The following is a 12,265-nucleotide window of genomic DNA, read 5'->3' on the forward strand; positions in this document are numbered from 1 at the left end:
CTTCTCCAGCACCAGTTTGAAATCATCAGTTCTTGGGCACTTGGCCTTCTTTATGGTCCAGCTCTCACCTCTACATATGACTACTGGAAAAACCATAACTTTGACTATATAGACCTTTGTTGGCAAAGTGATATCTCTGCTTTTTAATATGCTGTCTAGGCTTGTCATACCTTCTCTTCCAAGGAGCAAGCATTTTTAAAGTTTATGGCTGCAGTCACGGTCTGCAGTAATTTGGAGACCAAGAAAATAAAAACTGTCACTGTTTCCACTTTTCCCCCCATCTATTTGCCATGAAGTAATAGGACTGGTTGCCATGATCTTTGTTTTTTGAATGTTGAGTTTTAAGCAAGTTTTTTCACTCTCATTTTTCACCTTCATCAGGAGGTTCTTTAGTTTCTCTTCACTTTCTGCCATTACGGTGGTATCATCTGCATATCTGAGGTTATTGATATTTCTCCCCACAATCTTGATTCCAGCCTGTGATTCATCCTGCCCAGCATTTCACATGATGTACTCTGCATATAAGTTAAATAAGCAGGGTGACAATATACAGCCTTGACCTTCTCCTTTCCCAGTTTTGAACCAGTCTGTTATTCCACGTCTGGTTCTGTTGCTTCTTGACCTGCATACAGATTTCTCAGAGACAGGTAACGTGGTCTGGTATTCCCATCTCTTGAAGAATTTTCCACAATTTGTTGTGATCTACACAGTCAAATGCAGAAGGCAATGGCACCCCACTCCAGTACTCTTGCCTGGAAAATCCCATGGATGGAGGAGCCTGGTAGGCTGCAGTCCATGGGGTCGCTAAGAGTTGGACACGACTGAGCAACTTCACTTTCACTTTTCACCTTCGTGCATTGGAGAAGGAAATGGCAACCCACTGCAGTGTTCTTGCCTGGAGAATCCCAGGGACGGGGGAGCCTGGTGGGCTGCAGTCTACAGGGTCGCACAGCATTGGACACGACTGAAGTGACTTAGCAGCAGCACACAGTCAAAGGATTTAGCTTAGTCAATGAAGCAGAAGTAGATGTTTTTTTTGGAATTCCCCTGCTTTTTCTATAATCCAGTAGATGCTGACAATTTCATCTCTAGTTCCTCTGCCTTTTCTAAATCCAGTTTGTACATGTGGATGTTCTCGGTTCACGTACTATTGAAGCCGAGCTTGAAGGATTTTGAGCATCTCCTTGCTAGCATGTGAAGTGAGTCCAGTTGTACAGTAGTTTGAACACTCTTTGGGACTGGACTGAAAACTGACCTTTTCCAGTCCTGTGGCCACTGCTGAGTTTTCCAAATTTGCTGGAATATTGGGTACAGCACTTTAACAGCATCATCGTTTAGGATTTCAAAGAGCTCAGTTGGAATTCCATCATCTCCACTAGCTTTGTTTGTAGTAATGCTTCCTAAGGCCCACTTGATTTCACACTCCAGGATATCTGGCTTTAAGTGAGTGACCACATCACTGTGGTTATCCAGGTCATTAAGACCCTTTCGTGCAGTTCTTCTGTGCATTTTTGCCACCTCTTCTTAGTCTCTTCTGCTTCTGTTAGGTCCTTGCCATTTCCTTGCCATTTCAGTCCTTCATTATGCTCATCTTTGCATGAAATGTTCCCTTGGTATCTCCAATTTTGTTGAAGAGATCTCTAGTCTTTTTCATTCTATTGTTTTCCTCTATTTCTTCTCATTGTTCCTTTCTTATCTCTTCTTGTTATTCTCTGGAACTCTGCATTCAGTAGGGTGTATCTTTCCCTTTCTCCCTTGTCTCACTTCTCTTCTCAGCTATTTGTAAGTCGTCCTCAGACAACCACTTTGCCTTCCTGCATTTCTTTTTTCCTGGGGATGGTTTTGATCACCACTTCTTGTACAATGCTACAAACCTTTGTCCATAGTTCTTCAGGCACTCTGTCTACCAGATTTAATCCCCTGAATCTATCTGTCCCCCCAACTGTATAATTATAATGGATTTGATTTAGGTCTAGTAGTCTGAATGGTCTAGTGGTTTTCCCTACCATCTTCAATTTAAGCTTGAATTTTGTGGTAAAAAGCTCATGAGCTGAGCCACAATCAGCTTCCAGTCTTGTTTTCGCTGACTGTATAGAGCTTCTCCATCTTGGCTGCAAAGAATATAATAAATCTGATTTCTGTATTGACAACCTGCTGACATCTATGTATAGAGTTGTCTCTCGTGTTTTTGTAAGAGGATGTTTGCTATGACCAGTGCAATCTCTTAGCAAAACTCTGTTAGCCTTTGCCCTGCTTCATTTTGTACTCCAAGGCCAAACTTGCCTGTTACTCCAGGTATCTTCTGACTTTCTACTTTTGCACTCCGATCCCCCATTATTGGATGTCGATGTTCACTCTTGCCATCTCCTGCTTGACCACATCCAATTTACCTTGATTCATGGACCTAACATTCCAGGTTCCTATGCAATATTGTTCTTTAGAGCATCAGACTTTACTTTCACCACTAGACACATCCACAACTGAGCATCGTACCTGCTTTGGCTCAGCCTCTTCATTCTTTCTGCAGCTATTTCTGTGCTCCTCCCCAGCAGCATATTGGAAACCTACTGACCTGGGGAGGTTCATCTTTCAGTGTCGTATCTTTCTGCCTCTTCATACTGCTCATTGGGTTCTCAAGAAGAATACTAAAGCAGTTTGCCAGTCACTTCTTCAGTGGACCACATTTTGTCAGAACTCTTCACCATGACCCATCCGTCTTGAGTGCATAGCATGGCTCATAGCTTCACTGAGTTACACACGGTTGTGATGCATCTGATCATTTTGGTTAGTTTTCTGTGATTGTGGTTTTTATTCTTGAGACTATGGGATTACAGCTCTTGCTTCTTCTGTCCCGCCCTCTGATGGATGAGAATAAGAGGCTTGTGCCACAACAAAGGAAATGATAAGCAAGGTAAAAAGACAGCCCTAAGATTGGGAGAAAATAATAGCAAATGAAGCAACAAAGGATTAATCTCAAAAATATACAAGCAACTCCTGAAGCTCAATTCCAGAAAAATAAATGACCCAATCAAAAAATGGGCCAAAGAACTAAACAGACATTTCTCCAAAGAAGACATACAGATGGCTAACAAACATATGAAAAGATGCTCAACATCACTCATTATCAGAGAAATGCAAATCAAAACCACAATGAGGTACCATTACATGCCAGTCAGGATGGCTGCTATCCAAAAGACTACAAGCAATAAATGCTGGAGAGGGTGTGGAGAAAAGGGAACCCTCTTACACAACTGGTGGGAATGCAAACTAGTACAGCCGCTATGGAGAACAGTGTGGAGATTTCTTAAAAAACTGGAAATAGAACTGCCATATGACCCAGCAATCCCACTTCTGGGCATACACACCGAGGAAACCAGATCTGAAAGAGACACGTGCACCCCAATGTTCATCGCAGCACTATTTATAATAGCCAGGACATGGAAGCAACCTAGATGCCCATCAGCAGACGAATGGATAAGAAAGCTATGGTACATATACACCATGGAATATTACTCAGCTGTTAAAAAGAATTCATGTGAATCAGTTCTAATGAGATGGATGAAACTGGAGCCCATTATACAGAGTGAAGTAAGCCAGAAAGATAAAGACCAATACAGTATACTAATGCATATATATGGAATTTAGAAAGATGGTAACGATAACCCTATATGCAAAACAGAAAAAGAGACACACATGTACAGAACAGACTTTTGGACTCCGTGGGAGAAGGCGAGGGTGGGATGTTTCTAGAGAACAGCATCAAAACATGTATATTATCTAGGGTGAAACAGATCACCAGCCCAGGCTGGATGCATGAGACAAGTGCTCGGGCCTGGTGCACTGGGAGGACCCAGAGGAAACAGGTGGAGAGGGAGGTGGGAGGGGGGATCAGGATGGGGAATACTTGTAAATCCATGGCTGATTCATGTCAATGTATGACAAAAACCACTACAATATTGTAAAGTAATTAGCCTCCAACTAATAAAAATAAATGAAAAAAAAAAAAAAGAGGCTTGTGCCAGCTTCCTGTTGGGATGAACTGGCTGTGGGGAAAACTGGGTCTTGCTCTGGTGGGCAGGGCCATGATCAGTAAATCTTTAACCCAATCGCCTGCTGAGGAATTGGGCTGTGCTCCCTCCCAGTTAGTTGTTTGGCCTGAGCAATCCAGTCCTGGAGTCTACAGGCTCCATGGTAGGGCTACTGGTGACCTCAAAAAGGACTTGAGCCAAAACATGCCTCCCAGGACTGCGGCTGCCAGTGCTCCTGTCCCTGCAGCAGGCCACTTCCAACCCATGCCTCTGAAGTTGGCCCTCAACACTGACAGGCAGGTCTGGCTCAGTCCCTTGTGAAGTCACTGCTCCTTTCCCCTTGTGTGTGGACACAAGATTTTGTTTTTGCCTTCAAAGAGCCTCTGTTTCCCCTAGTTCTGTGGAAGTTCTGTCATCAAATCCTGCTGTCCTTCAAAGTCAGATTCCCTGGGGATTCTCAGTCCCTTTGAGGGGTTCCTCATCTGAACCACAGATCACTACAAATGACCTAACTATTTTCTCAATTTTCCCAAGGACGATGTAAAACTGGTACCATTCTAGAATTATAAGGCAGAAATAGAAATGCAGTTGTGTGTGCTAAGTCGCTCAGTCATGACTGACTCTTTGTGGCCCCATGGACCATAGCCTGCCAGGCTCCTCTGTCCATGGAATTTTCCAGGCAACTGGAGAGGGTTGCCATTTCCTACTGCAGGGAATCTTCCTGACCCAGGGATCAAACCCACATCTCTTGTGTCTCCTGCACTGGCAGGCAGATTCTTTACCACTAGCACCACCTGGAAAGCCAGAAGGAGGGAAGTTAAGTCACTACATACAATAGATGGCTTGGGTACTAGTTCCCACTTAACATGACTCAGAATCACTTAGATGGTTTATCAAGACACATACTGCTGGGCTCCACCCTTGAGTTTGACTCGGGGGGTAGACCTCAAGAATTTGTATTTTGGGGCTTCCCTGTGGTCCAATGGTTAACATTCCATGCTTCCAATGCAGGAGGCACAGGTTCAATCCTGGTTGAGGAGTTAAGGTCCCTTATGCTACACAGAAGAAAAAAAAGAATTTGCATTTTAAGAAATTCTATGCTACTGATACTGTTGGTACAGGGTTAAGGCCTTGACAACTCTTGCCTCAGGGCAGTAAAATCTAATTATATGGTGGTTTTCTGGTTAAGAATAGCCGATATAAAGTACATTTTCATTTTGAAAGGCATTCATACTTCTCAAAGTAAATACAGAAAACAAAGACCCGTAGGAAGAAGTACCATCCCGCTTACTCCCTCTATTCAAGACAACATAATTTTGGTCTGTTTTACTGCAGTCTTCTTTTTGCAAATAAATGGAGTATTCTTGGCTGTTACCTAGGAATGTATGCAAACACTATAGCAATTTATACATGTCACAGAGGCCAAAAGGCAAGGCAAATTCATTTACATGTGGTATGCCAAGACAAAAATTTTTCTCAGGTTCCTATGAAAAGAAGTAGTTCTGTCCACTGATAGCAGAAAAAGGGCAGTTCACCAATCCTTTCTTATAAAAACTAGCCTTGTGTTATTCAATTTGAGCAGTCTCTCAGTCACCTAGACCACATATTTTCTGATAATATTTTGAACAGTGGTATGTTAGCAATACATTTTCCTTTCATTTCTGAGAATCTTTCTTTTATACTAAATGATAATTTGGTTGGGTAGAAAATTCTTGGGTCTCAATGACTTTATTTCACAACTTTCTGTCTACTGACTTCTGGCACTTGGTGCAAGAAAGTCTAAAACCAGAATGATTTACGCTCCTTTGTATACGGTTGGCCAAAATTTTCATTTGGGCTTTTCCATAGCATCATATGGGAAAAACTGAACAAACTTTTTGGCCAACCCAATACATAACCTATATCCACTAAACACCCATGCATGAGCAGCAGCGCTTGGCCTGAACACTTGCATTGTTTCCTAAAGTATACAATTCAAAAAACCTTACCTGAGTTTTTATCTAGGTGTGGATCTCTTTTCACAGGTTTTTTTTACCTGAAAAGCTGATTTTCCTTTGATTGTACATATCTTAGGTTTGAGAGGGTTTTGTTGTTGTTTTTAATTAAATAAAAGAAAGTAATCTTTAACTATGTATGACCATTTGTTTGATTTACTTCCCACTGAATAGTTATTTCTTTGTTGGGTTCCCAGTATCTTTCTTTCATATTCATTACCTTAAAACATTTGGTCTCATCATTCTTATCCTTGTCCTTTCTTGGTGAGAGCTTGTCAAGTTTGTCCTCCACAGACACAACTTTATATCTGTAATATTAAATTTGACTCCTAATCTATGACCTTCGAAGTGGAAAGGCAGGTTCTGCTATTGTGTTTTAGTTTCCAGTCAGCCTTCCTTATGTGACCTGTTCCCCTGTGTAACCCGCTGCCCTTTCATCCGAGCCTGTTGTCTCCTTACAGACTATCTTTCCTATTTTATTGGAGCCACATCATTTTACACGTTATTAAGTATGCCCAATGGGTTTTTGTTTGTTTTCATTTTTTCTTAGTTCATTTCACATTCACAGGGGGCTCTTTCTTCAGTGCTTCCAATTATGCTCCTTCCCCTTGTTCTACAGAATTTTTTCAGAGACTCCTCATTTTTCCCATGGTAACATTTCATTGACAAAAAAGGCACAATCAACTCAGGCTTAATACCTGCCACTAACAAAGATGTAGATTGCCCTTGATCCTGTTTCTAACCACATGCACTAATGGAAGCCCTTTTCCAAAATCACGTACAGAATCTAAGCAATTCCAGTGTATAGGGAGTTTGTGACGAGCAGATGCAAACTATTACATACAGAATGGATACAGAAAAAGGTTCCACTGTATAGTACAGGCACTATACTCAATATCCTGTGATAAACTGTAATGGAAAAGAATATGAAAAAGAATGTACATATGTGTATAACTAAATCACTCTGTCGTACAGCAGAAATTAACACAGTATAAATCAACTATACTTCAATAAAATAAATTTTTAAAAAAATCTAAGCAATTCCAAATGACCAAGAGACCTCATCTAGTGTGTGGTTTTCCTAGAAGAAGGGAGACTTCTCCCAGTGACAAAATCTTTGAAACACTTAACAAGTTCAAACACTGAAATTTCACCCTCCAGCTTCCTACCTTCTTAAACCCTCTTTTCCTGCCATAAAGACCCAGTGTGACTTCTCATTTTAAAAGTTCGTTTTTGTCAGTGTCATACATTTGAACAGTTCTTCTGTAATTATTTCATGTCTTCTCCAACTCCTTATAAAGCTATTCAAGGCCAGTGACATCTAAGACTTATTTATTTTGCATCTGTGTTATTAAAAGGTGTGTCAATTGACAGAAATGTACTTTCTTCTCTGGTGGCTCAGACCTTAAAGCGTCTGCCTGCAACTCGGGAGACCCGGGTTCGATCCCTGGGTCAGGAAGATCCCCAGGAGAAGGAAATGGCAACCCACTCCAGTACTCTTGTCTGGAAAATCCCATGGACAGAGAAGCCTGGTAGGCTACAGTCCATAGGGTCGCAGACTGGGACACGACTGAGTGACTTCATTTCACTATAAAGTATCCAAACACTTTCACTAAGGTGAGATTTTGTGCAGTAGATATAATCTAGGTAACTACATCCTATAGAGTCTAAAAAAACCTCAACATTCCAATTTCTTTCATGAAACTGTTGAAAGCAATCAGTTCACTTGTAAGTAGAAAAAGGGCTCTACATAAGAAAAAAGACTCAATTACTTCTGTCAGCTAAAGCGAAGTGAAAGTTACTCAGTCGTGTCCCACTCTTTGCGACCCCATGGACTATACAGTTCATGGAATTCTCTAGGCCAGATTTTAGAGTGGGTAGCCTTTCCCTTCTCCAAGGGATCTTCCCAAACCAGGGATTGAACCCAGGTCTCCTGCATTGCAGGTGAATTCTTTACCAGCTGAGTCACAGGGGAAGCGCAAGAATACTGGAGAGGGTAGCCTATCCCTTCTCCACTGGATCTTTCTGACCCAGGAATCAAACTGGGGTCTCCTGAACTGCAGGTAGATTCTTTACCAAATGAGCTATCAGGGAAGCCCATCTGTCAACTAAAAAAACTTACTAATTTAAGAAGCAGAAATAGCATATAATATAGTCTTCTGAATGAAGCAAATGTTACATCCCAAACCTGCAAGTCTCCAAATATGATTTTGTTTCAACAAATTCTATTGTATTACATTCATCATCCCACTTCTGTTTAACAATCAACTTTTTTTGAATACCACTCACATAACAATGATGAGAGTGAGCAGGCTACTTACCCCACCCATTGTAATTCCATGAATAAGTGCAACATAAGGTTTCTGGCAAGAATCTAAGAGAAATGGAGTTGTAATTAGTTACAATGTTTAAAATACATTTGCTTTTTCCAAAAATCACGTTACATGAACTGTGAAATATCAAGTAGACTAAATACAAAGCTTATAATACAAACATATTTTTTTAAAACATATATTCATATAAGATCCTAATCAGCTATTCATTGTTATTGAATAACTCAATACCTCAATTTGAAACAAAAGAAAGCCCATATAATTCAGCTATTGAGAAAAACAATGTTTCCCTTATAAGTCATGAATGTTTATCTAACACAGTTCAGTTCACTTCAGTCACTCAGTCCTGTCTGACTCTTTGCAACTCCATGAATGGAAGCATGCTAGGCCTCCCTGTCCATCACCAACTCCTGGAGTTTACTCAAACTCATGCCCATCGAGTAGGTCATGCCATCCAGCCATCTCATCCTCTGTCATCCCCTTTTCCTCCTGTCCCGAATCCCTCCCAGCATCAGGGTCTTTTCCAATGAGTCAGCTCTTCGCATGAAGTGGCCAAAGTATTGGAGTTTCAGCTTCAGCATCAGTCCTTCCAATGAACACCCAAGACTGATCTCCTTTAGGATGGACTGGTTGGATCTCACTGCAGTCAAAGGGACTCTCAAGAGTCTTCCCCCAACACCACGGTTCAAAAGCATCAATTTTTCAGTGCTCAGCTTTCTTCACAGCTCAACTCTCACATCCATACATGACTACTGGAAAAACCATAGCCTTGACTAGATGGACCTTGTTGACAAAGTAATGTCTCTGCTTTTTAATATGCTATCTAGGTTGGTCATAACCTTCCTTCCAAGGAGTAAGCATCTTTTAATTTCATGGCTGCAATCCCCATTTGCAGTGATTTTGGAGTCCAAAAAAATAACGTATGACACTGTTTCCAATGTTTCCCCATCTATTTCCCATGAAGTGATGGGACCAGATGCCATGATCTTATTTTTCTGAATGCTGAGCTTTAAGCCAACTTTTTCACTCTCCCCTTTCACTTTCATCAAGAGGCTTTTTAGTTCCTCTTCACTTTCTGCCATAAGGGTGGTGTCATCTGCATATCTGAGGTTATTGATATTTCTCCCGGCAATCTTGATTCGCTTGTGCTTCATCCAGCCAAGCGTTTCTCATGATGTACTCTGCATATAAGCTAAATAAGCAGGGTGACAATATACAGCCTTGACATACTCCTTTTCCTATTTGGAACCAGTCTGTTGTTCCATGTCCAGTTCTAACTGTTGCTTCCTGACCTGCATATAGGTTTCTCAAGAGGCAGGTCAGGTGGTCTGGTATCCCCATCTCTTGAAGCATTTTCCACAGTTTGTTGTGATCCACACAGTCAAATGCTTTGGCATAGTCAATAAAGAAGAAATAGATGTTTTTCTGGAACTCTCTTGCTTTTTCGATGATCCAGCAGATTTTGGCAATTTGATTTCTGGTTCCTCTGCCTTTTCTAAAACCAGCTTGAACATCTGGAAGTTTACAGTTCACGTGTTCCTGAAGCCTGGCTTGGAGAATTTTGAGCATTACTTTACTAGCGTGTGAGATGAGTACAACTGGGTGGTAGTTTGAGCATTCTTTGGAATTGCCTTTCTTTGGGATTGGAATGAAAACTGACCTTTTCCGGTCCTGTGGCCACTGCTGAGTTTTCCAAATTTGCTGGCATATTGAGTGCAGCACTTTCACAGCATCATCTTTCAGGATTTGAAATAGCTCAACTGGAATTCCATCACCTCCACTAGCTTTGTTCATTGTGATTCTTTCTAAGGCCCACTTGACTTCACATTCTAGGATGTCTGCTTCTAGGTGAGTGATTATCTGGGTTGTGAAAATCTTTTTTGTACAGTTCTTCTGTGTATTCTTGCCACCTCTTCTTAATATCTTCTGCTTCTATTATGTCCATACCATTTCTGTCCTTTATTGTGCCCATCTTTGCATGAAATGTTCTCTTGGTATCTCTAATTTTCTTGAAGAGATCTCTAGTCTTTCCCATTCTGTTGTTTTCCTCTATTTCTTTGCATTGATCACTGAGGAAGCCCTTCTTATGTCTCCTTGCTGTTCTTTGGAACTCTGCATTCAAATGGGAATATCTCTCCTTTTCTCCTTTGCTTTTCACTTCTCTTCTTTTCACAGCTATTTGTAAGGCCTCCTCAGACAACCATTTTGCCTTTTTGCATTTCTTTTCCATGGGGATGGTCATGATCCCTGTCTCCTGTACAATGGCACGAACCTCCGTCCATAGTTCATCAGCCACTCTATCAGATCTAGTCCCTTAAATCTATTTCTCACTTCCACTGTACTGTCATAAGTCATGTGTTATCTAACACACAAAGTCATGTGTTATCTAACACAGCTGTATTTTAAAGAACACAATTTGTTTTTTATGCATCTAAAGAAGCATCTGGTTATAAAGAGAAGCGTGGACTGAGAAAAAAAAGCATGGACTGAGAGTGAGAAGACCCAGATTTTAGCCTCTGCTTTGTCATTAACTGGCAGTTCAACAATATTCAATATATATGTTGGTATTAAATCCTTACTGTTGTTGTTGTTCAGTCACTAAGTCGTGTCCAACTCTAGCAACCCCATGAACTGCAGCATGCCAGACTTCCCTGTCCTTCACTGTCTCCCAGTTTGCTCAAACTCATGTACATTAATTTAATGCTGTTATCTAACAATCTCTCCAGTGACAAAATGTGGTCCACTGAAGAAGGGAATGGCAAACTACTTCAGTCTTCTTGCCTTGAGAACCCCAAAAACAGTATGAAAAGGCAAAAATATATGACACTGGAAGATGAACTATGGACAAGAATCCCTTAAAAGATATGGAGTAGCCCTCACAGTCAACAAAAGAGACCAAAATTTAGTGCTTGGGTGCAATCTCAAAAATGACAGGATGATCTCTGTTTGTTTCCAAGCCAAACCATTCAATATCACAGTAATCCAAATCTATGCCCCAACCACTAACGCTGAAGAAGCTGAAGCTGAACAGTTACATGAAGACCTACAAGACCTTCAAGAACTAACACCAAAAAAAAGATGTCCTATTCATCATAGGGAACTGGAATGCAAAAGCAGGCAGTCAAGAGATACCTGGAGCAACAGGCAAGTTTGACCTCGGAGTACAAAATGAAGCAGGGCAAAGGTTAACAGAGTTTTGCCAAGAGAACGCACTGATCATAGCAAACAGCCTCTTCCATACACAACAGACAGCTCTACATATGGACATCACCAGATGGTCAATACCGAAATCAGGTTGATTATATTCTTTGCAGCCAAAGATGAAGAAGCTCTACACAGGCAGCAAAAACAAGACTGGGAGCTGACTGTGGCTCAGATCATACCCTCCTTACTGCAACATTCAGATTTAAATTGAAGAAAGTAGGGAAAACCACTAGGCCATTCAGGTATGACCTAAATCAAATCCCTTATGATTATACAGTGGAAGTGACAAATAGACTCAAGGGATTAGATTGGATAGACAGAGTGCCTGAAGAACTATGGAGAGAGGTTCATGACATTGTACAGGAGGCTGTGGTCAAAACCATCCCCAAGGAAAAGAAATGCAAAAAGGCAAAATGGTTGTCTGAGGAGGGCTTACAAATAGCTAAGAAAAGAAGAGAAGCAAAAGGCAAAGGAGAAAAGGAAAGACATAGCCATTTGAATGCAGAGTTTCAAAGAATAGCAAGGAGAGATAAGAAAGCCTTCCTCGATCAATGCATAGAAATAGAAGAAAACAACAGAATGGGAAAGACTAGAGAGCTCTTCGAGAAAATTACAGATACCAAGGGAACATTTCACACCAAGACAGGCATACTAAAAGAAACGGTATGGACCAAACAGAAGCAGAAGATATTAAGAAGAGGTGGGA

The 12,265-nt window shown here is 41.0% G+C and overlaps 1 protein-coding gene across 3 annotated transcripts in view; it reads right to left on the reverse strand.

Moving 5' to 3' along the window:
* Nucleotides 1-12,265, reverse strand: part of HIBCH (3-hydroxyisobutyryl-CoA hydrolase) — a 113,729-nt gene that overhangs the window by 59,049 nt on the left and 42,415 nt on the right. For 2 of the 3 annotated variants that reach the window (XM_065931940.1, XM_065931938.1), the window contains exon 6: nt 8,344-8,396. The exons of the other annotated variant lie outside the window; for it this stretch is intronic. In XM_065931940.1, coding sequence (XP_065788012.1) covers nt 8,344-8,396 — 53 coding nt within the window. The remainder of the gene's footprint in view (nt 1-8,343; nt 8,397-12,265) is intronic. 3 annotated transcript variants of the gene reach the window in all.

The sequence above is a fragment of the Muntiacus reevesi genome, chromosome 3 (assembly GCF_963930625.1).
Source record: "Muntiacus reevesi chromosome 3, mMunRee1.1, whole genome shotgun sequence".
Lineage (NCBI taxonomy): Eukaryota > Metazoa > Chordata > Mammalia > Artiodactyla > Cervidae > Muntiacus > Muntiacus reevesi.